This window comes from Lissotriton helveticus, chromosome 5_1 (genome assembly GCF_964261635.1).
Source record: "Lissotriton helveticus chromosome 5_1, aLisHel1.1, whole genome shotgun sequence".
Taxonomy (NCBI): Eukaryota; Metazoa; Chordata; class Amphibia; order Caudata; family Salamandridae; genus Lissotriton; species Lissotriton helveticus.
This window is the reverse complement of record NC_136065.1, coordinates 1,658,522,731-1,658,549,438: the sequence shown is the minus strand read 5'-3', so window position 1 is coordinate 1,658,549,438 and position 26,708 is coordinate 1,658,522,731. Positions and strand designations below refer to the sequence as shown.

The following is a 26,708-nucleotide window of genomic DNA, read 5'->3' as shown; positions in this document are numbered from 1 at the left end:
TGGACCACAGAATGCGCCAATGCCCATGCCCCTTCCAAGACAGCCATGGTATAACAAAGCAAAAGAGCAAGCTGGCTCACTGAGGAACGTCCCTCCACCAAATGCAACTGCCGACAACCTGAAAGGTAGTGGCGCATCAACAAAGAAACAGAAGACCGCACTGCCTTCAGGACCCTTATTAACCAATAGCACCGCCTCCTGAAATGAACCAAGAACTACCTAGCAAACCACATCGAAGCCAGTGCAAATCACAGCAAAGAACTCTTCACCATCATGAAGGAGTTCATTAATCCTGCAGCCACGAGATCATCATCACTCCCTCCCAGGGACTGTGCGATAACCTTGCAGACTTCTTCCACAACAAAAGGTCAGCCATCTTCGAAAAGTTTGAACGCAAACCCTCCACCACAGACAGCATCAACCAGCTCACACCCATTAACACAAACCTGAACACCTTCTCACCCACTGGAACTCCTCACCACACAAGACACTATCCCCATCATGAACTCTGTGCCCTCAGGAACACCCAAGGACCCTTGCCCCCACCATGTCTTCAACCTCGGAAACAAGACAATTGGCGACGAGTTCAGGAGGGTTCAGAACACTTCCATCACCACAGCCTCCTTCCGTGAGGACTGGAAACACGCAGAAGTGAGGCCCCTCCTGAAAAAACCATCCGCAGACCCAGACAAATTGAAAAATTTCTGGGCCATCTCTCTGCTCACCTTTCCAGCATAAGCCCTTGAGAAAGCGATCAACCCACAACTCACCCAACAACCTGAGGAACGTCCAGCCACCAAATGCAACTGCCGACAACCTGAAAGGTAGTGGTGCATCAACAAAGAAACAGAAGACCGCACTGCCTTCAGGACCCTTATTAACCATTAGCACCGCCTCCTGAAATGAACTAAGAACTACCTAGACAACCACATCAAAGCCAGCGCAAATGCAGCAAAGAACTCTTCACCATCGTGAAGGAGTTCACCAATCCTGCAGGCACGAGATCATCACTCCCTCCCTCCCAGGGACTGTGCGACAACCTTGCAGACTTCTTCAACAACAAAAGGTCAGCCTTCTATGAAAAGTTTGAACAACCACCCTCCAACACAGACAGCATCAACCAGCTCACACCCATTAACACAAACCTGAACAACTTCTCACCCACTACAAGACCCTATCTCCATCATGAACTCCGTGCCCTTAGGAACACTTATGGACCCTTGCCCCCACCAGGTCTTCAACCTCAGAAACAAGACAATTGGCGACGAGTTCAGGAAGGTCCAGAACACTTCCATCACCACAGCCTCCTTCCGTGAGGACTGGCAACATGATAAAGTGAGGCCCCTCCTGAAAAAACCTTCTGCCGACCCAGACAAATTGAAAAACGTCTGGCCCATCTCTCTGCTCACCTTTCCAGCATAAACTCTTGAGAAAGCGAGCAACCTGCAACTCACCCAACAATCTAGAAGACCACAACCTCCTGGACCCCTCCCAATCCGGATTGCGAGTTAACCACAGCACTGTGACAGACCTGATTGCAGCCACAGACGACATCAGCTCCCTCCTTTACCACAGGAAAACAGCAGCCCTCATCCTCCTGGATGTGTCCGCCGTGTTTGACACAGTCTCTCACCACATCAGGATTCAAGGAAGCGCACTCAAATGGATCATCTTGTATCTCACTGGCAGAACCCAAAGGATCTGTTGCCCAAAGTTCACCTCAGCGCCCAAGAAGAACATCTGTGTAGTACCCCAAGGATCGTCCCTCAGCCCGACCCTCTTCAATACCTACATGAACCCCACCTCAGTCCTCCTAGCCGACACTGCCAGATCACACGGACTCAAAATTATCGCCTACACCGATGACACACAGCTCATCCTCTCACTGTCCGACGATCCCTCCATCACAAAAGCCAAACTCCACAGATGCATGATGAACATTACGAACTGGATGAAGGACAAATGGCTCAAACTCAACATGAAAAAGACGGAAGTCCTCATTTTTGGAGACAATACCTTGCCATGGAACAACATATGGTGGCCTGTGGACCTCGGCTCACCCCTCCCTGCCCGCAACCTCGACATCATCCTGGATAGCAAGCTACCCATGAAGAAACAAGTCAATAAATTCTCATCTACCTCCTTCCACACCCTTCACATGCTCCACGAGATCTTCAGGTGGCTCCTGGTAAACACCAGAAGGACAGTCACGCAGGCCTTCCTCATCAGCAGACTGGCCTACAGAAACTCACTCTACGTAGGAATCATCGTATGCCTCCTGAAGAGACTCCAGACAATCCAGAACTCGGCAGCAAGACTCCTACTCAAACACACCAGACAGATCCACATCACACCCCATCTCAAGAAACTACACTGGCTCCTGATTTAGAAGAGATGCCAGTTCAAGATGATGACTCACACCTACCAGGCCTTGCACAAAGAAAGACCAGTATACATCAACAAACGCCTGACCTCTGACCAGCCGACCAGATACCTTCAATCAGCTTCCCTCTCCCTCACAGACATCCCACGGATCTGCCAAGCCAACAGTGGAGGATGCTCCTTCTTGCACCTGGCAGCCAAGGCTTGGAACAACCGCCCCTTCAGGACTGCACCGTTGCTCCAGCAATTCAGAAGAGAACTAAAGAGCTGGATGTTTGAATGATCACAGGTGATTTGGTGTGCTCTATAAATGTCTGATTGCTTGCTTGCTTGATTGAATAGCAAGAACATGAAGCAGCAATGAGATGAGACCAAGATTGGTGGATGAAGGGTCCATCCTGGTGGCAGCAGTGATCTGAGGGCCTAGCTATGGGGAAAGCAGAGTCCAAGGCCTTACCTTATAGGATGTGGTTTCGGCCTGGAGGCATAACATGGACTGCAGTCAAGAGCAGCAAGACTAGAATCAGCCTCATGCAGAGGTATAATTGGGGCTCAGCTTAGTAGTAACAGTGGGTTGAGCTCCGACCAGTGGAAGCATATGGTTAGCAAGTTAGGTTTCAGAAGTTGAACGAATGCCCACCAGGTGGCACCTATGAGAGGAATATTATAAACAACAGGGTTGTACCCATAAAGTCAAAGGGACCTGGGTGAGTATTTTTTATAGACAGAGGGGTCCCGGACTCGAAAAATAAACAAATAGTGTAAAATATATACAGATTGAAAAGAAGAATCAAAGAAGTCAACAAAAGTGCAGTGTTTTATTCACAGCGCACTCATATAACCCTTTCATGGTTAGACAGTATGCATCATACACAAGCTCAAAATCTTTCATGTGTTGTTTTATGTGCCCATATAGGAAGAGGGGGAGAGGGAAGTGTGTAGGGTACAGTTAAAGGTAAGATCAATGTGACTCACTTAACGTAAGTTTGTGACATTAAACATACATTGAAATTCATGTATACATTTTTTGTTAGATGGTCCCCATCAGACGGGGCCTCGTAAAACGTGCAAAAGTCAAACACATTATTATATACAATCAAGCTCCTGAAGGGCTGTATAAATCACGCTGGTATTAGGAGTTGATGGGGTAGATAGCAGTCTACGTTTCGACCCAAAGATTTGTAGGATGACTGATCCTTACATTGCGGGTCTTCATCAGGACATATGGGGGAAGGGCAAACCTCTTAGGGTCAAAAGGAAATGAAAACTAATTATTCTTAAGGACTCCGAAAATCCTGACAACCTAGCGGCGAAAACGCCAGGTGTTCTCTATTAAAAACACTGAGGGCTATATACATATAGAGCCACATGCTGTGCTCTCAACCATGAATAAATCCTGATTACCTGCCCCGTTTGCTGGTGGGAGGTAATTGATGCGACCAAAAGTTTTTCTTCGATGATCTAAAGAAGCGAGAGGACCGTGTGAGGGGTGACTGCATAGGGAGGCATTACGTGCGGAGTTAAAAGGGCGTAACCTCTAAATTAGGTTACCTGTTAGTCAGCAGAAAGAGCTAGACATGATCGGCAGCCCGTATCTGCTGGGAGGGAAATGAAGCGTGGATCAGTAAATCTACGGGCGACAAATTGTCAGGCAATCATCCCAAACTCACTCAAACATGACACAAAGGTCCCGTGTTGAGCTCACCTAATTATTCAGATCCCTGAAAATGAAGGGTGGTCTTGTGGTTAGCGCTCGTCTCCAAAACCCGTAACCAGGAAGTAAGACGGGAGGGGGCGTGGTGACTTTAAAAACCAAGGTGATGGAAAGTTAAAAAAGACTGGTCTGTCGCGGTTGCTTAGTAACCGTTAGCGTTCCAAAGGGAAGACGAGGTTATCACCTAGTGGTAGATGTAATGATTCCTAAAAGGAAATTTTAGCTGGCTTCCCAAACGGATCACTTAAATATAGGTTCAAATTACACTAAACATTTATGGAGGCCTTAAGATTGCGTGAACCTACCGTCAAGGTGGTTAAGGCGCATATCTATTTTCGATAGGCACATGTATACCAAATTCCATTTTCACAGTCAGCGTGAAACTGCACCACGGCGGTTTTAGACGCACGTTATTACACAGTGATAGGATCAGAGATTCAGATTGAAGTAAAGTGACACAGTAGGTATATGGGATTGGCCTAATCACTTATTCAGAAATTGAACATGAGCGGAGGTTTTATGATCGCGCGAACCTACCACCAAGGTGGTTAAGACGCACATCAGTTTTTACGGAATAACGCCACATGTTTAACATAAACCATATTCACCATCTACGTGAACCTGCCAACAAGGCGGTTAGACGCACATCATTACACCTAGTTAGCAACAGAAATACAGAATAGAGTAAAATGACAGATTACTGCAAAAAATGACAGGATAGATTTCAGAGATTAGCCAGCTGAGCAAAACTACTTTCTGATTCATTGAGACCATTGTGCACGGAGTCAAAAAAATCGATCCATTTGAGTTCTCTTACATTTAGAATAGGTACTATGTTCCCGCCCCTCGGGCCCAGTTTAACCTGTTCTAATATGACCCACTTTAGATTTTCAGGTAAGTGATTTTCTTTATTGCAGTGTTCCACAAGGGGAGCTCCTTGGACCTTGCAACGGATGCGACTGCAGTGTTGTAAGAAACGCATTTTTGCTCGTTGCTGTGACTGTCCGACATAGATTAGATCACACGGACAGGTGATACAGTACACCACATTGGAGGTGTTACAGTTTGTGTGTGATTTAAGTGTTACACGTAGCTGTTTATGGACAAATTCCTTTGTTTGTATCGTCGATGGGCAGGCCTTGCAATTGCCACATCTGAAATGGCCTACAATTGGTGGAAGGTTCCACATTGAGGTGATTGTCTGTTTCTGGTCACTGTCAAGAAATGAGCACACAACGTGGTCACGGATATTTTTGACCTTCTTGAAGGAGTGTAGGGGTGGATTCCTGAGGTCAAGGTCTTCTGAGATCAGGTGCCAATGTTTGTTTATCACTTTCTTAATCGCATTGCTCTGAGTAGAAAAGGTTGTTACACAGATCAGGCGTTTTTCGTTACTCAGTGTGCACTCATTGGGTTGTAGCAAGACCTCTCGTGGGTTAAACCACGCTCTCTTTCTGGCTCTCTTGATCAAGCGTTTGGGATAGCCACGTTCTATCAGTCGTTCCATGAGGTTCCCAGATTGCTCCATATAGTCTTCCTTTCTGCTGCAATTGCGATGAATTCGCAGAAATTGCCCAAAGGGCAGGTTATCCCTAAGGCCTCTGGGGTGATGGCTGGAATATTGCAGTAATGAATTTCTCTCAGTCAACTTCCTGAATAGAGTTGTATGGAGTGCCCCGTCCTCAGCAATTATGGAGATATCCAAAAAGTTTATGATTTTTTTTATCAAAGTGAATAGTAAATTGGATATCCTGTGATCTCATATTGAGCCAAGTGAAGAAGTCTGTGATTTCTGTTTCAGTTCCTGCCCAAATTAGGAGGATATCGTCGATATACCTCATCCACATATGTATATTTGATCTAAATGGATTAATGTCATTTAGTACGAATGTTTCCTCATATGTGGACATAAAGATTATGGCCAGATCTGGGGCAAAGGCCGCCCCCATTGCCACGCCTTTGGTCTGGAGATAGAAGTGTTTCTGAAACAAAAAAAAATTCCGCATCATGGCGATTTTGAGTAGTAAGATGATGAATGACGTGGGGACCCGAACGGGTGCTTCTCGTTTATTCAATGCAAGTGTTGCCACCACCAGTGCTTCTTCTTGGGGTATACTCGTATAAAGCGACACAATGTCGCAAGTTGCCAGTAGTTCATGTCTTGAATCAAATAGACGTCCGTCTATCATGTTGATCGTGTGTGTTGTATCACGTAAATAGGTTGCGGTTTCTTCAGCCAAAGGTTTTAGAAAAAAGTCTATGTATCTACATAGAGGTTCCAATATTGAGCCACAACCGGAGACGATCGGTCGTCCTGGGGGCTTCTGCAGGTCTTTATGTACTTTCGGTAAAGTATATATTGTTGGAATACGTGTTTTTTTTTTGTTTAGATATTGGAACTCTTGTTCCGATAGAAATCCTTGTTCCAAACCCTCTTGTGTGACTCTCAGGATCTCAACAGCCAAGTCTTTTGAAGGATCACCCGGTAGCTTCTTGTAGCTAATTCCATCCCCTAGCTGCCTCATGATCTCTTTAGTGTAGTCGTCCACTCCTTGGACCACAATAGCGCCACCCTTGTCGGCAGGTTTCACTACCACTTCCTTGTTTTCTCTAAGTGATGACAGCGCAAGTTTCTCCGCTCTACTGAGGTTGTGCTTGATGAATTTCTTTTCATCCAAAATCTTTTTTACGTCGCGTAGTACAAGGCTTTCGTATGCCAGAATGCATTGGGTCATAGCATAAGTAGGGGGAACAAAGGTGGAAGGTATTCTTAGACCTGTGGCAGATGGGTGCGATCGAGATGGTTTATCCTTAAAGAAATAACTGAGTCTAATTTTCCGGAAAAAATTATGCAGTTCTGCTACTGTGTTGAAGACATTGGGTGTGGATGTTGGTACGAACAAGGATTTCTATCGGAACAAGAGTTCCAATATCTAAACCAAAAAAAACCACGTATTCCAACCCACGTATTGGAACCTCTATGTAGATACATAGACTTTTTTCTAAAACCTTTGGCTGAAGAAACCGCAACCTATTTCCGTGATACAACACACACGATCAACATGATAGACGGACGTCTATTTGATTCAAGACATGAACTACTGCCAACTTGCGACATTGTGTCGCTTTATACGAGTATACCCCAAGAAGAAGTACTGGTGGTGGCAACACTTGCATTGAATAAAAGAGAAGCACCCGTTCGGGTCCCCACGTCATTCATCATCTTACTACTCAAAATCGACATGATGCAGAATTTTTTCTTGTTTCAGAAACACTTCTATCTCCAGACAAAGGCGTGGCAATGGGGGCGGCCTTTGCCCCAGATCTGGTCATAATCTTTATGTCCACATATGAGGAAACATTCGTACTAAATGACATTAATCCATTTAGATCAAATATACATATGTGGATGAGGTATATCGACGATATCCTCCTAATTTGGGCAGGAACTGAAACAGAAATCACAGACTTCTTCACTTGGCTCAATATGAGATCACAGGATATCCAATTTACTATTCACTTTGATAAAAAAATCATAAACTTTTTGGATATCTCCATCATTGCTGAGGACGGGGCACTCCATACAACTCTATTCAGGAAGTCGACTGAGAGAAATTCATTACTGCAATATTCCAGCCATCACCCCAGAGGCCTTAGGGATAACCTGCCCTTTGGGCAATTTTTGCGAATTCATCGCAATTGCAGCAGAAAGGAAGACTATATGGAGCAATCTGGGAACCTCATGGAACGACTGATAGAACGTGGCTATCCCAAACGCTTGATCAAGAGAGCCAGAAAGAGAGCGTGGTTTAACCCACGAGAGGTCTTGCTACAACCCAATGAGCGCACAGTGAGTAACGAAAAACGCCTGATCTGTGTAACAACCTTTTCTACTCAGAGCAATGCGATTAAGAAAGTGATAAACAAACATTGGCACCTGATCTCAGAAGACCTTGACCTCAGGAATCCACCCCTAAACTCCTTCAAGAAGGCCAAAAATATCCGTGACCACGTTGTGTGCTCATTTCTTGACAGTGACCAGAAACAGACAATCACCTCAATGTGGAACCTTCCACCAATTGTAGGCCATTTCAGATGTGGCAATTGCAAGGCCTGCCCATCGACGATACAAACAAAGGAATTTGTCCATAAACAGCTACGTGTAACACTTAAATCACACACAAACTGTAACACCTCCAATGTGGTGTACTGTATCACCTGTCCGTGTGATCTAACCTATGTCGGACAGTCACAGAAACGAGCAAAAATGCGTTTCTTACAACACTGCAGTCGCATCCGTTGCAAGGTCCAAGGAGCTCCCCTTGTGGAGCACTGAAATAAAGAAAATCACTTACCTGAAAATCTAAAGTGGGTCATATTAGAACAGGTTAAACTGGGCCCGAGGGGCGGGAACATAGTACCTATTCTAAATGTAAGAGAACTCAAAGGGATCGATTTTTTTGACTCCGTGCACAATGGTCTCAATGAATCCGAAAGTAGTTTTGCTCAGCTGGCTAATCTCTGAAATCTATCCTGTCATTTTTTGCAGTAATCTGTCATTTTACTCTATTCTGTATTTCTGTTGCTAACTAGGTGTAATGATGTGCGTCTAACCGTCTTGTTGGCAGGTTCACGTAGATGGTGAATATGGTTTATGTTAAACATGTGGCGTTATTCCATAAAAACTGATATGCGTCTTAACCACCTTGGTGGTAGGTTCGCGCGATCATAAAACCTCAGCTCATGTTCAATTTCTGAATAAGTGATTAGGCCAATCCCATATACCTACTGTGTCACTTTACTTCAATCTGAATCTCTGATCCTATCACTGTGTAATAACGTGCGTCTAAAACCGCCGTGGTGCAGTTTCACGCTGACTGTGAAAATGGAATTTGGTATACATGTGCCTATCGAAAATAGATATGCGTCTTAACCACCTTTACGGTAGGTTCACGCAAACTTAAGGCCTCCATAAATGTTTAGTGTAATTTGAACCTATATTTAAGTGATCCGTTTGGGAAGCCAGCAAAATTCTCCTTTTAGGAATCATTACATCTACCACTAGGTGATAACCTCGTCTTCCCTTTGGAACGCTAACGGTTACTAAGCAACCGCGACAGACCAGTCTTTTTTCACTTTCCATCACCTTGGTTTTTAAAGTCACCACGCCCCCTCCCGTCTTACTTCCTGGTTACGGGTTTTGGAGACGAGCGCTAACCACAAGACCACCCTTCATTTTCAGGGATCTAAATAATTAGGTGAGCTCAACACGGGACCTTTGTGTCATGTTTGAGTGAGTTTGGGATGATTGCCTGACAATTTGTCGCCCGTAGATTTACTGATCCACGCTTCATTTCCCTCCCGCAGATACGGGCTGCCGATCATGTCTAGCTCTTTCTGCTGACTAACAGGTAACCTAATTTAGATGTTATGCCCTTTTAACACAGCACGTAATGCCTCCCTATGCAATCACCCCTCACACGGTCCTCTCGCTTCTTTAGATCATCAACGAAAAACTTTTAGTCGCATCAATTACCTCCCACCAGCAAACGGGGCAGGTAATCAGGATTTATTCATGGTTGTTAATAGACAACACCCGGCGTTTTCGCCGCTAGGTTGTCAGGATTTTCGGAGTCCTTAAAAATAATTAGTTTTCATTTCCTTTTGACCCTAGGAGGTTTGCCCTTCCCCCATATGTCCTGATGAAGACCCGCAATGTAAGGATCAGTCATCCTACAAATCTTTGGGTCGAAACGTAGACTGCTATCTACCCCATCAACTCCTAATACCAGCGTGATTTATACAGCCCTTCAGGAGCTTGATTGTATATAATAATGTGTTTGACTTTTGCACGTTTTACGAGGCCCCGTCTGATGGGGACCATCTAACAAAAAATGTATACATGAATTTCAATGTATGTTTAATGTCACAAACTTACGTTAAGTGAGTCACATTGATCTTACCTTTAACTGTACCCTACACACTTCCCTCTCCCCCTCTTCCTATATGGGCAAATAAAACAACACATGAAAGATTTTGAGCTTGTGTATGATGCATACTGTCTAACCACGAAAGGGTTATATGAGTGCGCTGTGAATAAAACACTGCACTTCTGTTGACTTCTTTGATTCTTCTTTTCAATCTGTATATATTTTACACTATTTGTTTATTTTTCGAGTCCGGGACCCCTCTACCTATGAGAGGAAGGTCAGCCTCAAGGCCGCTGGGAAACAGGCCACTTTGAAAGTAGTTGTGATTTAAGGCTTTAGGTCACAGGCCAAGCCACCACCTGAACTCCTATCACCAAATCAGGACATTTGTAAAACTGCTGCCCCTTAAGTGAGCCTAATCTGATGATAAAAAAAGGCCTAGTTGGAGGTCAGCAGTGAGATGCGCAGCTGTTCTTGTAGTAGCTGCTGGAGCAGCAGTAGGATTGAGACCAGCTACAAGTAGCCTAGAACCTGTGGTATAGCCCAAGCCTGGCAGAAACAGTGGGACTGGGGGAACCCAGTAAGGCGAGAACAGTGACACTAGATGCCAACCAAGGTGGCAGCAGTGGCAATGTAAGTCCAGTATGATAGGAACATTCAGAGCCAGAATGTTGGCACAAGAAGCTGTTCAGACTCAGCAAATTGGTAGAAGTGGAAATTTGGTCTCAGCAGGATGGCAGCATGTGGCTGGGAGCTCCGCATGGTGGTAGGAGTGGGCCTGGGAACCCGGCATGATAGAAGCAGTGGAATTGGGAGTCCATTCCTGTGGTAACTGTGGAACAATGGCCCATCCAGGTGTCACTGTGGGAGTATCTGACAGCCAAGAGAAGATGACCCAGCCTGGTGGCAACTGTGGGACAAAGGGACCATTCTGTGGGAGGAGGAGGCCACAGCTCCCATCATGCTTGTCTTTCATGCAAACTGGTGCTAAAAGGCCTGGCCTTGTCCAACCGGTGCCTTGGGACAGACTCATCAAACCCAGGCCACCAAGTTGAATCCTTGGTGTATAAGACACTAATGGCAGCAGAGGGCGAAGAGCCCAACTCCATGTGAATAAGCCCCACAAGGTGACAATTTGGGTGAAGATAGACTGCACAGATGACAGACGCAACGGACTGCAGAGGTGTAGGCAGTGAGATAAGGACCCAGCTTGGAGGTAGATGTGGGCTGGAGGCAGCGGTCGAGTAAGGGCCCCACCCAGTGGGCAGCAGGGTTGTAGGAGTGAAGACAGGACCAAGCCTACAGTAATTATATATCAGATCACACACTATCAAGATATAAAACCAACTGCTTGTCTTCAGGAGGCACAGCTCTTCTACCTCTGTCACTACTAGGCGTAGCCCTCACCTCGCCAATACAATCAGGCAAAGCAGTTCAGGGATGAGTATCAAGCCTAGCAAGGGTACGAGACCTAAGTACAACGGGATGAGAGAACAGCCCGTCACCAGGAGCGGGATGAGAGCTCAGTCTGTTTCAACCACTCTGGTGGAAGCAGTAAACTGAGGACCCAACCAGAGGTGAGAAATGAGATAGAAGATAGGCTGAAGCAGGGGTGTGAAAGATGGTGCTGTCTGTAGGATGAACTGACCTTGGGCAAAAACAGGTTAGAGAGAACAGCCTGTCATTGGCAGTTGGTACAGTCCTGAAGGAGCAGCGGGCTGGGGGGTCCACTCTGGTGGCAACAGTAGGTACATTGCCCAGATTCGTAGAAATACATTTCAGCCTGGATGTATTAGAGGAAAGATTTACAGCCTTGTTCGTAGCATTAAGGTAAATCCCAAAATTGGTAGAATGAAGGGCCAGTTTGTGGACTGCAGGAGGACCTGGGCACAGGCTAGTGCCTGCAGTGGGCCATTGGCCCAGTTTGGGGCTAGTGTCATGCCTGGCAGCAGCTGTGGATCACTTTAGGGTCCGTCAAAGGGCTAAAGATTAGTCTGGCGATACAGGCCAGCAAGTGTCAGCTGTGGGACATCAGCCAGGTCTAGCTGCACCTGTCGCACATAAGCCATGTTTGAATCATTAACATGAGGACAAGGTTGGTGGAATTATGGCCAGGCTTACGAGCAGCAACGTGATTGGGGATTAGCCTAGTGAACCTAAAATACCAATCAGACAGCAGCAGCAGGTGACTCTCTCAACCAGTCAGCGACAATGGGAGCACAACGTTAGTGTGGTGTCAGCTGTAGTGGCAAGGGTTCACCATGGTGAAAACTGTCAACAGCTGCGTGGCTGAAGTCTCAACCTGCCGACAGCTTTGGGGTGAGAGCACAGCATAGCTGTAGCTGTGGGGATGGTGCCCAGCTTGATTACAGCAGAAAGACGAGCGCTTCGCCTGTGAAAGGAAGCCACAGCTCGCAACAGGCAGCTCCACATTCCAACTCCTGTCACTTTGCCAGATTTGTGTCCTACAAGTGCTACTAATCTAGGCCCTGACCACACCAAAACCAACAGGTGGAGCATTCATAAGGGCTAGTTTGGTGGCACAAGGGAGCCAACGGACAAGTCTGATGGGATGAGGGTTCAGATGAATGGCTGGGGAGGGCACATGTGGATATGGCAGTTTTTGGGCAGATGGAGATTAAAGGTGTAACCTGTGAGTGAATGAGGACTGAGGGTGCAGCTTGTGGTAGATTGCAAGAGCAAAGCCAGTGGAAGGAGAGCACAGAAGGGCTAGCTGCAGGATGAGGGCCCAGCTTAAGACCGTGGTACTGGGAAGAAGAGGGACCAGTCTGGTGGCAGCTGCAAGATGCAGACCAACCTGGTGGCAGCCGTAGGAGGTGGAACCAACCGGGTGGCAGCAAAAAAACAAGCAGCTTGCCTAACTGGGAAAACAGCGTGTCTGACGTTAAAAAGAGACCATTTTAGTGTCTGCGGTGGAATAAGGGCACTGCCTAACAGTGGAAGTGGAATAGGATTCCCACCTAATACTCTGGGGAATGCAAGAAGGACGCGCACACAAACCATTGTTTGATAACATAGCTAGGGCTTCTGCATTTACAAAAAGATATCAGAACAAAGCATTTTATTTTCAACGCCCTTGGCAAAATGTACAAGTGGACAAAGGGTCTGTCCTTCTGTAGTTTCCACCTTTATCTGTCTGGCTTTTGGCGCAGAAGGAAAAAACAGCAATTTGAACAACAGTCCAACAATTCTGTAATACCACAAGTCCATGTAACATGCACTCTGCCTAGTGCAAGGTGTCAATGGTGTATCAGGTTGTAAAGTGTATCTTAGCCATTTCAAAGCCATTTTAGCCAATCGTGTCTCGCCATGGATGTTTTGGTTTCTGTTTGCTGGGTGACACTGAAGCACCTTCTCGTTGCTGCAGAGGATTCTGTGCAAAGGTCTGTCGCAGAGGACCTGTAAATGGAGGAGAAAAAGAAGGCCAATGAAAGAGATTTTCAAAGAAACAAACAATTTGGGGTTTACAGGTAAAAAATATATATTTAAAAAGAGAGCCATCGTCCTTGCACAAGCAACGAAGGATGGGTAGATCGAAATCCAGTGACTGCCCACGGAGCGATTAGTTATGATGCTCCAAGAGATCATGCACTAGACCAGAAGGCATGAAATAAAGACCCGAGGGTCCTGGCAACATAACAGAAGCAGGATACAGGGATCCAAGCGGTTGTAGCAAGGTTCCGGAGTAGCGTGCTACTTGCCAAAAGAAGCACTTCAACACCCTATCCGAGGTAACAAGCTCTATATAAATGAAAACCTTTCTACCTCTTCTATCCCTCCGTTAGCCTTCTGAATCCAAGAACTGACTAACCTATCCACTACTGAAATTACTTTCGTATTTCACTATATCAATTCAACACTAATCCTTTATGGGTTCCGGAGTAGCGTGCTACTTGCCGAAAAAGCGATTTGACGTCTCGTCAGTGGTAGTAAGCGCCTTATAAATGCAATTAAAATACAATACAATACAATACAGAGCAGGGAGCATGACGGGATGATCCATGAGGCGAAGGCCTGGGAAGTGAGAATTGAACTGATTTTGGTATTAGAGTCGGGAGCTGCATATGAGGATCCAAAGGGCCTGGAAAGAGCATGAAAGGGCATGAGCACTCAGGAGGTTTTGGCATCAGAACTGGAGCTAGGGAGCGAGGTGTGGTGGAGTGTGAGAATACAGAATGGCCAAAGGCAAGGAGCAGGGCATAAGGATTCTGGGCATTCTAGATCAGAGAATGGACACCAGAATCCAGGAGTTCTGACCATCAAAGCAGGTGGGCATGTCTCGTAAGGACTGGGAGTGTTCTTCCAGCTCTGCAAATAACTAAGTGCAAAGCTACCAAAATGATTACTGTTCTATCCCATGGGGATTGAAGAAGTTATATCACCTCATTCACTAAGGATGTGGGAGACAGTATGGACTGACCTTTGGCCGCCCTATCCAAGTGTTGTTTGATGCTTCGCTCTCTCTCCTCCAGTCGCTGGGCAGTCTGTGCATTCTTCCAACCTGACACAAGTGACAGAGTGAAAAGATTAAAGAAAATGAGAAAAGTGTACTAAAGAATTTACACCAACAATTATACAATAAACTGAACAATGACATCAGACTCATCTAATGGGTGGGTTGTATCCCCAAAAGACACAACCACTGCAGTGCAAGGAGACTAAGATCTAAGCACACACATCGATGACAGATGGCATTGTGAAAAGGAAAAAGGGAGAGAAACTCTCCATTTACCAAGGCCCCAATCAAGTAATATAACTGAGTTACTTGAGCTAAAGTATATAATCCGTAAAGGAAGGAGTGGTACTTACTACTCCTAGATTTACCTTTCCCGGCAGCCTGTAGAAGGCCAGCTCCAGTGAAGTCACTCCTTCATGAGGACGTATTAAGCATATGCTGTCTACCTGCAATCCTGATTTTGCAGCACTGCACCTGTGATTGCGTCACATTCCTTGAATAGTACATGAATTCAGGAATAAATAAACGCAAACCAGTTTAAAATGGCTTTGAAAAACAGTTGGATGTCCACTGAGTTCATAACCAGACCAGGAAAATAAAGTGGAATCACTGAGGATTCCGGTTTGACAACTTTATCAAAGTACTTTACATTGCCATTGCACGAGATCAGCTCATTCCTAGCTGTCCACATTGATTTTGTTTGAGTGCCGCCCAGGTGTCTCTTAGAGATACTACACTGTAACCCTGTGGTACACGACCATAAGTAATCCGTAGCATGAATAAGTCTTTGTGTTTGCACGTACAGCACAGTATAGCTCTTAGTATAGCCCATTGCAGCTGGGTAAGCATCAGAGTGTAAAAAGTCCCCCTCGCCCCACACTCCGGCAAGCATCGTAGTACACACAATATGTCCCTGCTGAAGAAAGCCGCTTTACGTGAGGGCAAGTGGTGCCGTACTTAAGACACCAGCAGATACTGCACTCTTGCTAAAGTGCCTGACTAGATGGTGCATATGTTTGACATAACAAGCAGTGAACGCTGCCGAGTGATGGATACAGCTTCCACGAAATCATGTTGACCCAACATTATCTGCTTCTTTCTGAATAAAAATATGGTCATCGCCAAATGAGTATGAAGGTGTATGCCTGAGTTCTCATAACCGTGGCCCTGGGGCTATGTAGGAGCAACAAACCTTGTTATCACTGCATTTATGTCTACATGCTACCGGTGTGTAGTAGTAAGGTGGGTGAAACTTGTGCACAACTGGCCTGTGCAGGGAGATGTAAAGAACATTGCACAAGTGACCTCTCTGGGAATATGGATGTGAAGCATTGATGATTTGCCTTATTGTTATAAGCATTGGCTAAGTCAATAGGTCTCGCCTATGCAAAGGCTATTGTATTTGCCAATATGTATTAGTCATGTTGTACACCAGTGTGGCTACCGTTCAGCATAGCTAAAAGTTAGTAGGGTAAAGGAGTGCGGTATGGAGTGTTAGAGTGGAATGTTATGGAGTGGCGTACAGTGGTGTAGAATTGAGAGGCCCGGGGGGAGTGAAGTGGAGGGGCGTGGAGTGTTGTGGAGGGAGTAGAGTGTTGTAGAATTGAAGTGCGTAGTATGTCGTGGAGGGACAGAGTGTTGGGGTGTGGCATAGACAGTACTGCGTAGAGTAGATTGTCGTGGAGTGGTATAGAGCGGAGTGTTGTAGGAGAGTGGAATGGCATAGAGTAGTGTTGTTGAGTGGAGTAGAGAGTAGTGTTGTTAAGTGGAGTAGAGAGGAGTGTTTCAGAGTGGAGTGGAATAGTGTGTCGTATAATAGAGTGGAGTAAAGTGGAATGGAATAGAGTGGCATAGAGGGAGTTGCATAAAGTGTCATAGAGTGGAGTAGTTTTTTAGAGTGGCATAGAGTGGAGAAGAGTTTAGTGCAGTAGAGAGTCAGAGTGGAGTGCCGTACAGTGGCCTAGAATGAAATGATGTAAAATACAGTAATGCAGAGTAGATTGGCGCAGGGTGCATTGGCTTTGAGTAAAGTGGTGTAGAGTGAATTGGCGTAGAGTGCAGTGGTGTACTGTAGAGTGGTGCAGAGTAGTCTGAAGTGGCAAAGTGCAGCAGCGTAGAGTAGATTGTTTCAGAGCAGAGTGAAGTGGTGTAGACTGGAGTGGGTCAGGGTAGAGTGGAGTGATGCAGGATAGAATGCAGAGGTGTAAAGTAGAGTGACAGAGTGCAGTGGCTTAGAATAGTGGCATGGAGTGTAGTGGTGCAGAAAAGATTACTGTGGCGTGGAGTGATGCAGTGTGTAGTGTTCTGCATTAGAATGGTCCAGAGTTGAGAGGTGCAGAGTAGAGTGCAGTGGCATAAACTGCAGTGGCGAGTGGCGTAGAGTGCACTGACAGAGCACAACGTTGTACAGTGGCATAGCATGCAGTGGTGCAGAGTAGAGTAGCACTGAATTCAGTGGCGGAGAGTGCAGTGGCAGAGTGGGGATGTGCAGAGTAGAGGGGTGCAAACAGCAGGGGCGTAGAGTACAGTGGTGCAGCTTACAATAGAGTGGCTTTGAGTGCAGTGGCATACAGTGTTGTAGAGTATAATGGTGTAGAGTGTAGTTAGTACAGAGTAATTGGCGTAGAGTGCATTGGTTTTAAGTACAGTGGTGTTTAGTGCACTGGCATAGAAAGCAGTAGTTTACAGTACAGTGGCGTAAAGTAGAGAGGTATACAGTAGAGTGGCACAGCGTACAGTGCAGCGGCATTGAGTTTAGTGGCACAGAGTGCAGTGTTGCAGAGTAGACAGTCTTAGAGTGCAGTGATGTAGAGTACAACGGTGTAGAGTGCAATGGCATAGAGTGCAATGGCATAGAGTGCAATGGCATAGAGTGCAATGGCATAGAGTGCAATGGCATAGAGTGCAATGGCATAGAGTGCAATGGCATAGAGTGCAATGGCATAGAGTGTTGCAGGGTAGAGTATAGTGGTGTAGAGCGAAGCGGTGTAGAGCGAAGCGGTGTAGAGCGAAGCGGTGTAGAGCGAAGCGGTGTAGAGCGAAGCGGTGTAGAGCGAAGCGGTGTAGAGCGAAGCGGTGTAGAGCGAAGCGGTGTAGAGCGAAGCGGTGCAGAGCGAAGCGGTGCAGAGCGAAGCGGTGCAGAGCGAAGCGGTGCAGAGCGAAGCGGTGCAGAGCGAAGCGGTGTAGAGAGAAGCGGTGTAGAGCGAAGCGGTGTAGAGCGAAGCGGTACAGAGGGCATTGGTGCAGAGGGCATTGGTGCAGAGGGCATTGGTGCAGAGTGCAATGGTGCAGAGTGCAATGGTGCAGAGTGCAATGGTGCAGAGTGCAATGGTGCAGAGTGCAATGGTGCAGAGTGCAATGGTGCAGAGTGCAATGGTGCAGAGTGCAATGGTGCAGAGTGCAATGGTGCAGAGTGCATTGGTGCAGAGTGCATTGGTGCAGAGTGCATTGGTGCAGAGTGCATTGGTGCAGAGTGCATTGGTGCAGAGTGCATTGGTGCAGAGTGCATTGGTGCAGAGTGCATTGGTGCAGAGTGCATTGGTGCAGAGTGCATTGGTGCAGAGTGCATTGGTGCAGAGGCCCCAAATGGAGTGCAGTGGTGCAGAGTAAATTTGTTTCAGAGCGGATTGGTGCATGCTAGAGTGCAGTGGCGAAGAGGAGTGCAGAGAAGATTAGAGTGGCGCAGAGAAGATTAGAGTGACGTAGAGTGGATTGGCATAGAGTGCAGTGTTGCAGAGTAGAGAAGCGAAGAGTGACGTGGAGGGGTGCCGAGTAGAGTGCAATAATGCAGTGTCGAGTGGCATAGTGTGGAGTGGTGTAGAGTAGAATATACATTGTGTGGTAGAACAGTGCCATTATAGACAACCCATCTTCACTTTAAATGCCCATTCATTACATTTCCAGAGACATACAGTTTTGCTGATCAAAATATACAGCGTACAAACGATAATGTGTGAAAATGTCATCACCTAGTGTACTGATTTGTTTTGATCATATTAAAGGAAAATGCTACTTACCAGTATGCATCTGTTCTTGGCATGTAGAGCTGCAGATTCTCACACTTAGCATTAGATCACCATCTGGTGTTGGGCTCGGATAATTGCATGTTGTTGTTGTCTTGGAAGAAGTCTTTGTAGTCATGAGATAGGCGACTCCTCCCTTCGACGCTAGTGCGCATGGGCATCGACTCCATCCATAGATTGTTTTTCGCCATGATGGGAAATGATGGAGTTAGTAGAAAGAAAAAAGATCTCCATGTGTGTATATCGAATTAAGATAGAACTGGGACAGATACAGGTCCCGGGGAGGCGGGTTGGGCGTGTGAGAATCTGCAGCTCTACATGCCAAGAACAGATGCATACTGGTAAGTAGCATTTTCGGTTCGAGGCATATGAGCTGCAGATCTCAGACTTAGCATAGACTATCCAGCAGTGTCTCCCCTAGCGGTGGTCCCCTGTATCTGTTGCAGTAGTTTGAAAGAGAGTTTTGAGGACGGCTTGGCCCACAGCAGCTTGCTGCTTGGCTTGTACATCAACACAATAGTGTTTAGTGAAGGTGTGTGGTGCAGACCATGTTGCTGCCTTACAGATGTCTTCTACGGGGATGGTCCCCAAGAAAGCCATAGATGCTCCTAGTTTGTGTGTGGAATACGCTCTAGGAGAAATTGAAAATGTGCGTTTTGCTTTCTGATAGCATATTTGGATACATTTTACAATTCACCTTGCAATACCTGATTTAGAGATGGGATTGCCTTTATGTGGTGGAGAGAAAGCTACAAACAATTGTTTTGTTTTGCGAAAGGGTTTAGTTCTGTCAATGTAATAAAGAAGGGCTCTTTTCATGTCAAGGGTGTGTAGATCTCTTTCTGCTACAGTCTGGGTTTTGAAAAAAACACTTGCAACTCCACTGATTGATTAGGATGAAAGTAGGTGATTATCTTAGGAAGGAATTTTGGATTTGTTCTGAGGACTACTTTGTTACGATGTAATTGTAAAAATGGTTCTTGTATAGTGAAAGCTTGAATCTCACTTACTCTTCTAAGACAGGTAATGGCCACTAGGAAAGCTGTTTTCCATGTGAGGAATTGTAGTTCACATTTGTGTAAAGGTTCAAATGGGGGTCCCATGAGCCTCGTAAGAACAATATTAAGGTTTCACACTGGAGAGGGTGGTAACTTAGGAGGAATGACCCTCTTTAGTCCTTGCAAACATGCTTTAATTGCAGGGACTCTAAATAGTGACAAGTGTTGTCTGTTTTGTAAGTACGCAGCGAGTGCTGCAAGATGTAAACGTATAGATGAGTATGCTAGATTACATCTTTGCAAATGCAGTAGATAGCAAATGATATTCTGGATGGAAGCATCTAGTGGATTAATATGATTATTAGTGCAGTAAATGGCAAACCTTTTCCATTTTGCAGCATAGCAAGCTCTAGTAGTGGGTCATCTGGCTTCTTTAATGATGTTCATAGTCTGGTGGCAGGTTAAGTTAACCAAACTCTAAGACGTCAGGAGCCAGATTGCCAGATTCAGTTGACTTGGATCTGGATGTCTGATCTCTCCATGGTTCTGCGTTAACAGGGATGGGGACGGGCACAGTCTTTGGTGTGGAACTAGTGAGAGTTCTAGCAGCGTTGTGAACCACGGTTGGCGTGCCCATGTGGGAGTTAATAAGATTAGTTTGAGAGACTGTTGTCGGAGCTTGCGTGCCACTAGTGGGATTAGTGGGAGTGGCGGAAAAGCGTACGCAAATCTGCCTGACCAGATCATCCATATCGCATTGCCCTTGGACAGCGGGTGTGGAAACCTGGCGGCGCAGGTTGGGCATTTTGCGTTTTTGTGTGTGGCAAACAGATCTACGTCTAGTTGGCCACACTTCTGGAAAAATGGTAGAAGAACTTGTGGATGTAGTTCCCATTCGTGAATCTGTTGTGTCTGTCGACTTAACAGATCTGCATCTGATTGTGAACTCCTGGAAGGTGTTCGGCTAGAAGATATATTTTTTTGTGAAATGGCCCATCTCCAAATGGTTTGTGCACGCTGGGACAGTTGCAGAGAATGTGTGCCTCCTTGTTTTTGTATGTAGTACATGGCTGTCATGTTGTCCGTCCTGATCAAGAAAGCTTTGTTCTGTACATGTACTTGGAAAGATTTTAGTGCTAGGAATATCGCTAGCAGCTCCAGTTGATTGATGTGGAGCACTTAGTGGTACATCTTCCATGAGTTGTATGGTCTAGGAAATGGGCTCCCCATCCTGTGAGAGATGAGTCTGTTGTAAGTACTATCTGTGGAACAGGTTCGAGGAACGGCCGCCCTTTGGACAAGTTTTTGGTGTTCCATCACTGCAGAAAGTGATATGTGCGACTGTCCACCATCACCAGATCTGTAAGTTGTCCTTGAGCCTGATTCCACGGATGTGCTAGACATTCTTGTAATGGACGCATTTGAAGTCTTGCATATGGTACAATAAAAATGCAAGATGCCATCATGCCTATGAGTTGCATGAACACTCTGGCTGGGAGAGTGTTGGTCTTGAAATTGTGTGACTAAGGCTTGAATGCTTGCTATCCTGGCTGGTCTGGGATACGCTAGAGGTGTTTATCATAGCCCCCAGATATTGGTGTATATGAGAGGGCTGGAGATGCGACTTGGTGTAGTAGATTGTGAATCCCAAGTTGTGTAATGTTTGAATTGTTTGATGAGTGAGTTGAACACACTGATTGAATGACCTGGCTTTTATCAGCCAGTCGTCTAGATATGGGAAGACATGGATTTGTTGTCTGCCGAGATGTGCTGCTACTACTGCAAGGTACTTTGTGAACACTCTTGGTGCAGTTGTCACCCCGAATGGAAGGACTTTGAACTGATAGTGTTGTCCTTCTAGTACAAACCTTAGATACTTGCTGTGAGAAGGATGTATGGGAATGTGGAAGTAGGCATCCTTGAGATATAGTGTGGCAAGGAAATCGCCTTGTTGTAACAGTGGGAGCAATTGTTGTAAAGTGATCATGCGAAAATGATCTGAGTGTATATATAGGTTGAGAGGCCCGAGATCGAGAATTGGTCTTAGTGTCCCGTCCTTCTTGGGTATTAGGAAGTACAGCGAGTAAATCCCTGTCCCTGATGTTGTAAGGGAACTATCTCTACTGCGTCTTTTTGAAGCAATGACAGAACCTCTTGTTTTAGTAGCGTAAGATGTTCTGTGGACATGGGACGCTGTCTGGGTGGTATATGTGGAGGGGTAGCTGTAAGTTCTAGACAGTAACCATACTGGATAATTTGTCTGTTGTGTTGGAATTCCAGACCAGTAGGAACTGTGCTAATCTCCCCCCGACAGGAGTGGAATGTTGTGGGGGGAGCGGAATGAAGTCACTGTTTTGTGGTGGGAGAGGTATGATTGGTGTGGTTACCTCAATCTCTTCCTTTATTGCTGTTTCCTCTGTATCCTCCTCTAAAATATCCTCTGTTGGGGGATGTTTGTGTATTGTCTTTAAAGGAAGAGGAGTTGTCTGCTCCCATTTGTTTAGAGGCTCTTCTGTAAAAGGAGCGACGAAAGGAGCCTCTTGTTTGTGGGGACTGTAAAGCTCCCATAGATTTGGCAGTCTCAGTGTCTTTCTTCATCTTTTCTAGTGCCGTGTCTACAGCCGGCCCAAAAAGCGGTTGTTAGTTAAATGGCTGATTAAGGATAGTAGTCTGGACCTCTTGTTTAAAACCGGAGATGTGTAGCCATGCGTGGCGTCTAAGGAGGACACTGGTATTTATTGCTCGAGAGGCAGTGTCGGCTGCATCCAGTGCACATTTGATTGATGCATTTGAGATTAGCTTACCCTCTTGTATTAGATCATTTGCTTGTGTCTTATAGTGGTCAGGCAAGTTCTGTAGTAGTGTTTCTAACTGGTCGTAATGGGCTCTGTCATATCTTGCGAGCAGTGCTTGTGTGTTAGCTATGCGCCAGGTATTGCCTGCTTGGGCAGCTATTCTTTTACCTGAAGCGTCTAGCAGTTTAGACTCTTTATCAAGAGGTGGCGCTTCTCCTTACGTTTGGGAGTTAGCGTGCTTTCTAGCATTGGAAACGACTAGAGAATCTAAGGGTAGCTGTCCTTTAATGTAGGCAGGATCTCCAGGGGCAGGCCTATACTTCTTTTCTGTTCTGGGGTTTAGAATCCTAGCACGTACAGGATCTTTAAATACTTCGGGGGCATGCTTAATGACCCCTTTAATCATGGGTAATATTTGTACTGACTTTTGGGACTGTTCAAAAGTATCTAATAAAAAATCCTCTTCTGCCTCATCTGAGTGCATTGTGACTCCATGATAGATGGCAGCTCTATTAATTATATGTCCAAAACCAATATTATCTTCTGGAGGAGATGGTTTTGAGGGGTATGTGTGTGGATCTGGGATGTCCGGTATGTCTTGTGGGACAGGGTACTCCCAATCACATGGGTCATTTGGGTATGTAAAAGGTCATCTGGGTCACCCCCTACCCCTATGTCCTCATCATCATCGTTATGAGGAGGTGTATGAGGTGGAGAAAAATGAGGAGGAGAATTTTGAAGTGTAATACTTTAGGGAGAGGAGGTGGGTTAGAAGGAAGTGTAGGAGCAGAAGGGTGCATAGGCAATGTGGCAAAGTCCTTCTTCTTCACAGGCACAGGAGGAACAGGTGCTGTGTCTAACTTCCTCTTTCTATATGGTGCAGTGGTAACATGTCCAGTCTCTGGATCAATATAGATCTTTTTCTGCTTAGGATCAGGATGAAAAAGCTCCTCTTCCTCCGCTTTCGATGCCGATTTTTCGGTTCCGAGCGGGGTTGTTGTTTGTTTTTGTCCTTAGCCTTAGGAGGGTGATCGAGTCCTTTGGTGAAGGTTTTGGCTCCGATGATCTTGGTTTCGGAGCTGAAGCTGGTTTCTTTCGGTATGGAAGCTTCCAAAGCCGGCTTGTCTACGGGCTTGGGAGTTTTCGGGCCAGATTTATCTTTTGAAGTCGGCAGCGTGGGAACTGGTTTCGGAGCAGGGACTTCTTCGGTTTTGGTGCTGATGGCGCTGGTGGGATCGGCACGTGCGGTTTGCTCGGTCTGGAGCTACTGGAAGGCTTTTCGATTTTCTTCGGAGACGGGCTCGAGGGCGGGGCTCCTGAAGTATGTTTTCGGTCGCGACTGGGCCCAGCAGGCGGAGTGTTGACCATTGCCTTTGATTTCGGTGGGGGGTTAGGGGCAGTAGTACTCACTCGTTGACCCAGAGTGATGGAGTCATCGGAGTCATCTGCCTCAGATATGATTTCGAGATCTTGGGAATCTTCTTCTGTAACATCTGGACCTTCGTCGAATAAGTCCACTGGTTCAGGAGCTGATCTCTGCATGATGTGTCAACGGGCCCTTCGATCTCGAATGGTCTACGATCGAAAGGATGCGCAGGCTTGACAGCTGGACTCGTCGTGTTCAGGTGATAAGCACAGGTTACAGACCTTGTGATGGTCACTGTGCGGGAATTTTGCTCCACATTAGGGGCATTTCTTGCATGGCGTCCTTTCCATGAGCTGTAGGTCTAACGGCGTGGATAGGCCCAACGGCCCGCGTCGACGAGAATCGAGCTGATGAAGTCGAGTCGAGGGTCGAGATGTTTAAAAGTGAATCTGAAGAATTTAAGTAAGTTTATTCGCGTCGAACTACTTACAAAGTAGATTTTGAACCGGAGCGCAAAAGTTACATTCGAACCCAGTGGCAGAAAAAAACAATCTAAGGATGGTGTCGATGCCTATGCGCACCATCGTCCAAGGGAGGGGTCACCTATCTTGTGACTACAAAGACTTCTCCCAAGACGACAACAACATGCAATCATCCGAGCCCAACACCAGATGGCAATCTAATGCTAAGTGTGAGATCTGCAGCTCATATGCCTCAAACATATCCATTTACACCACACTTCAGAATTAGCAAAAAATGTATGCTCTTCCTTTGTGCTTTTCCAAGTCTGATATATACGGACATATCCTCACAGTTCACCTACAGACATTTAAACGTTTGCTGTCTGCTATAAAAAAAAAATAACATAATCCAGCCATCTCAAGCAGTCCTCCAATAATCAGCTTGAAGATCACAAATAATCTCACTTTGCAATCAGAGAAAGAAACGTAAACATCAAGCTCCGAGGAAGACACAGGCTGACATGGACTTCTGCCTTTGAAAGCACAACAAATGTGATGAGATAGGATCAAGATTTAAAGGACCGTTCAAAGAAAGCAAGCACTTGTGGAGAATATAGTAAACAGTGTTTGGGCAAGGGAAGGAACAAACTCAAGCTGGACAGCCAAAAACAAATAGAGCCAGCAAATATAAAGCAAGCAAATATGTGTTATAAACAACAAAGCCAATAGTAATTAATGGGTGGAATGCATTCCCAGGGAAGCTTTCTGTATGTCCCCAAGATATTGTTAACAAGCCAGACAGCTGTGCTGTCTGGTGGACTTTGACCTAAAAAGGTCTACTGAAAGGATAACTAGGTTGCTTCGCTTGTTGCTTTAGTTATTATGTATTCACATCATAAATCTCTTGAGGGCGTGTGAAATCATCTAAGGGGAATGAAGGGTGGATGGGTGTCAAGGTAGAGCCTATAATTTTTGCCTATTGAGTCAATTTGCTACATTTGATTACCAGGGTGGCTTTGAGTGCAGCTACTGTAAGAGCGAGTGTGATTGGCCTTTGCTTGGCTTGCCAAATGTATGATTACTAAAGAGCCTTCTGCAAACAATTGGTACTCAGGTTTGAAACGCATAACAAACTTAGCCAATGGGCACATAACGGTATTGAAAAATATAAAGGCCTTAAACAGTCTAGTTTATGGTTGGGTGATAGCATGATTTAAAAATATATCACATCTCCTTGGCTGTGTCTGGCTGAATTACCCTGGTCTTTCCCTCCTGCTTACATTTTAATAGGGGTACAAAAGGGGGTGGTGATGGACAGAGCATCTGAACCAATCAAACACTCATACCCAGTCAAAAGATCTGGGTTTAATCCATCACCGTTCTTTAGCCCACTCTGCCACCCCAGTTCAGACATGGCCATATGCAAATCAGTCTGACCCAGTGCCTCATGGGAACAGTCCAGCCCGAACTGCCAAGTCATGCCTTCCCTGGACCGGAAACAAGCTTCCGAGGACCGGTTTCTGGCATTTCAGCCGTCTGCATTTATCACCCCGAGTGGGATGGGTATGCTCAGACGTGAGTCCCATGCTCTCCACACCACTGGAGTCAAGCTATCCTGGCTGAAGACGGCTGATAGCCAGAAACCGGTCCTAGGATGCTTGATTCCGGTCCAGGTAAGACATGGCTTGGCAGTTCGGGCTGGACTGTTCCCATGAGGCACAGGGTCAAGGCTGATTTGCATATGGTCATGTCTGAACTGGGGTGGTGTGGAGTGCAAAAAAACGATGGATTCAGGCCCAGATCTCTGTACTGGGGTGAATGTATGACATTGTTCTGCATTCTGTCCATCAACTGTCGTTTTGCATTTTACATTTTAATATGGGCACTGTCTTTGGTAGGCTGCACGCATTTGTTCTAGTGTATATTTCACTTCAGATTTAACTCCTTCCTTCTTGTTTGTCAGATGATTAGGATTAGCCAATAGTGCTAGAGCGCTGCTGCTCAGTCCTTTTAGATCTGCTCTAGAGACGGCTTTAGCGGTCTCCCCAGTCTCATGTAATCCTAACAATTAATAAATAAAAAATGCATACATATAAACATACATTGAGGGACTTTTTTGTATGCCCTTTTCATCCATTGGTTTGTTTAACTGTCATTCATACTTTGTTTCAGCAAACCAAAGTTACAACAGGGGGCATGGGTCAACACGCCTCAGTCACTGAAGAACATCCAGAGCGAAAACAGGTGCAGAACATACATAGCATGGTTCAGTATGCATCAGTACACGGCAGACATACTATTGAGAAAATAGCACATAGCAGTATATATCCTGGAATTCAAGTGAGACATTTGGAACAGGAGAGCCAAGCACCACTGTCAGCACAGGCAATGTAGAGGCAATTAAAGAGTGCCCAATCACCACACTAGTATACAATACAACTCCTATGTGAGTGATATAACCATTATCCATGTATAAAAAACAGATGTGTCAGCAACAAAGAAGCGAGGGGCACAAACACTCACAAGTGCACTACACAATGAACAAAAACAAAAGAGGAGCAAT

At 45.8% G+C, this 26,708-nt stretch overlaps 1 protein-coding gene across 1 annotated transcript in view; it reads right to left on the bottom strand.

Annotated features, from left to right (window-relative positions):
* Positions 1-13,093: 13,093 nt before the first annotated feature.
* OXA1L (OXA1L mitochondrial inner membrane insertase) overlaps positions 13,094-26,708 on the bottom strand; it is a 204,240-nt gene continuing 190,625 nt past the window's right edge. The window contains exons 9-10 of the mRNA XM_078644872.1: positions 14,468-14,548; positions 13,094-13,446 (exon numbers count right to left, since the gene is read on the bottom strand). Of these exons, the coding sequence (XP_078500998.1) occupies positions 13,337-13,446; positions 14,468-14,548 (191 nt within the window). The 3' untranslated portion in view covers positions 13,094-13,336. The remainder of the gene's footprint in view (positions 13,447-14,467; positions 14,549-26,708) is intronic.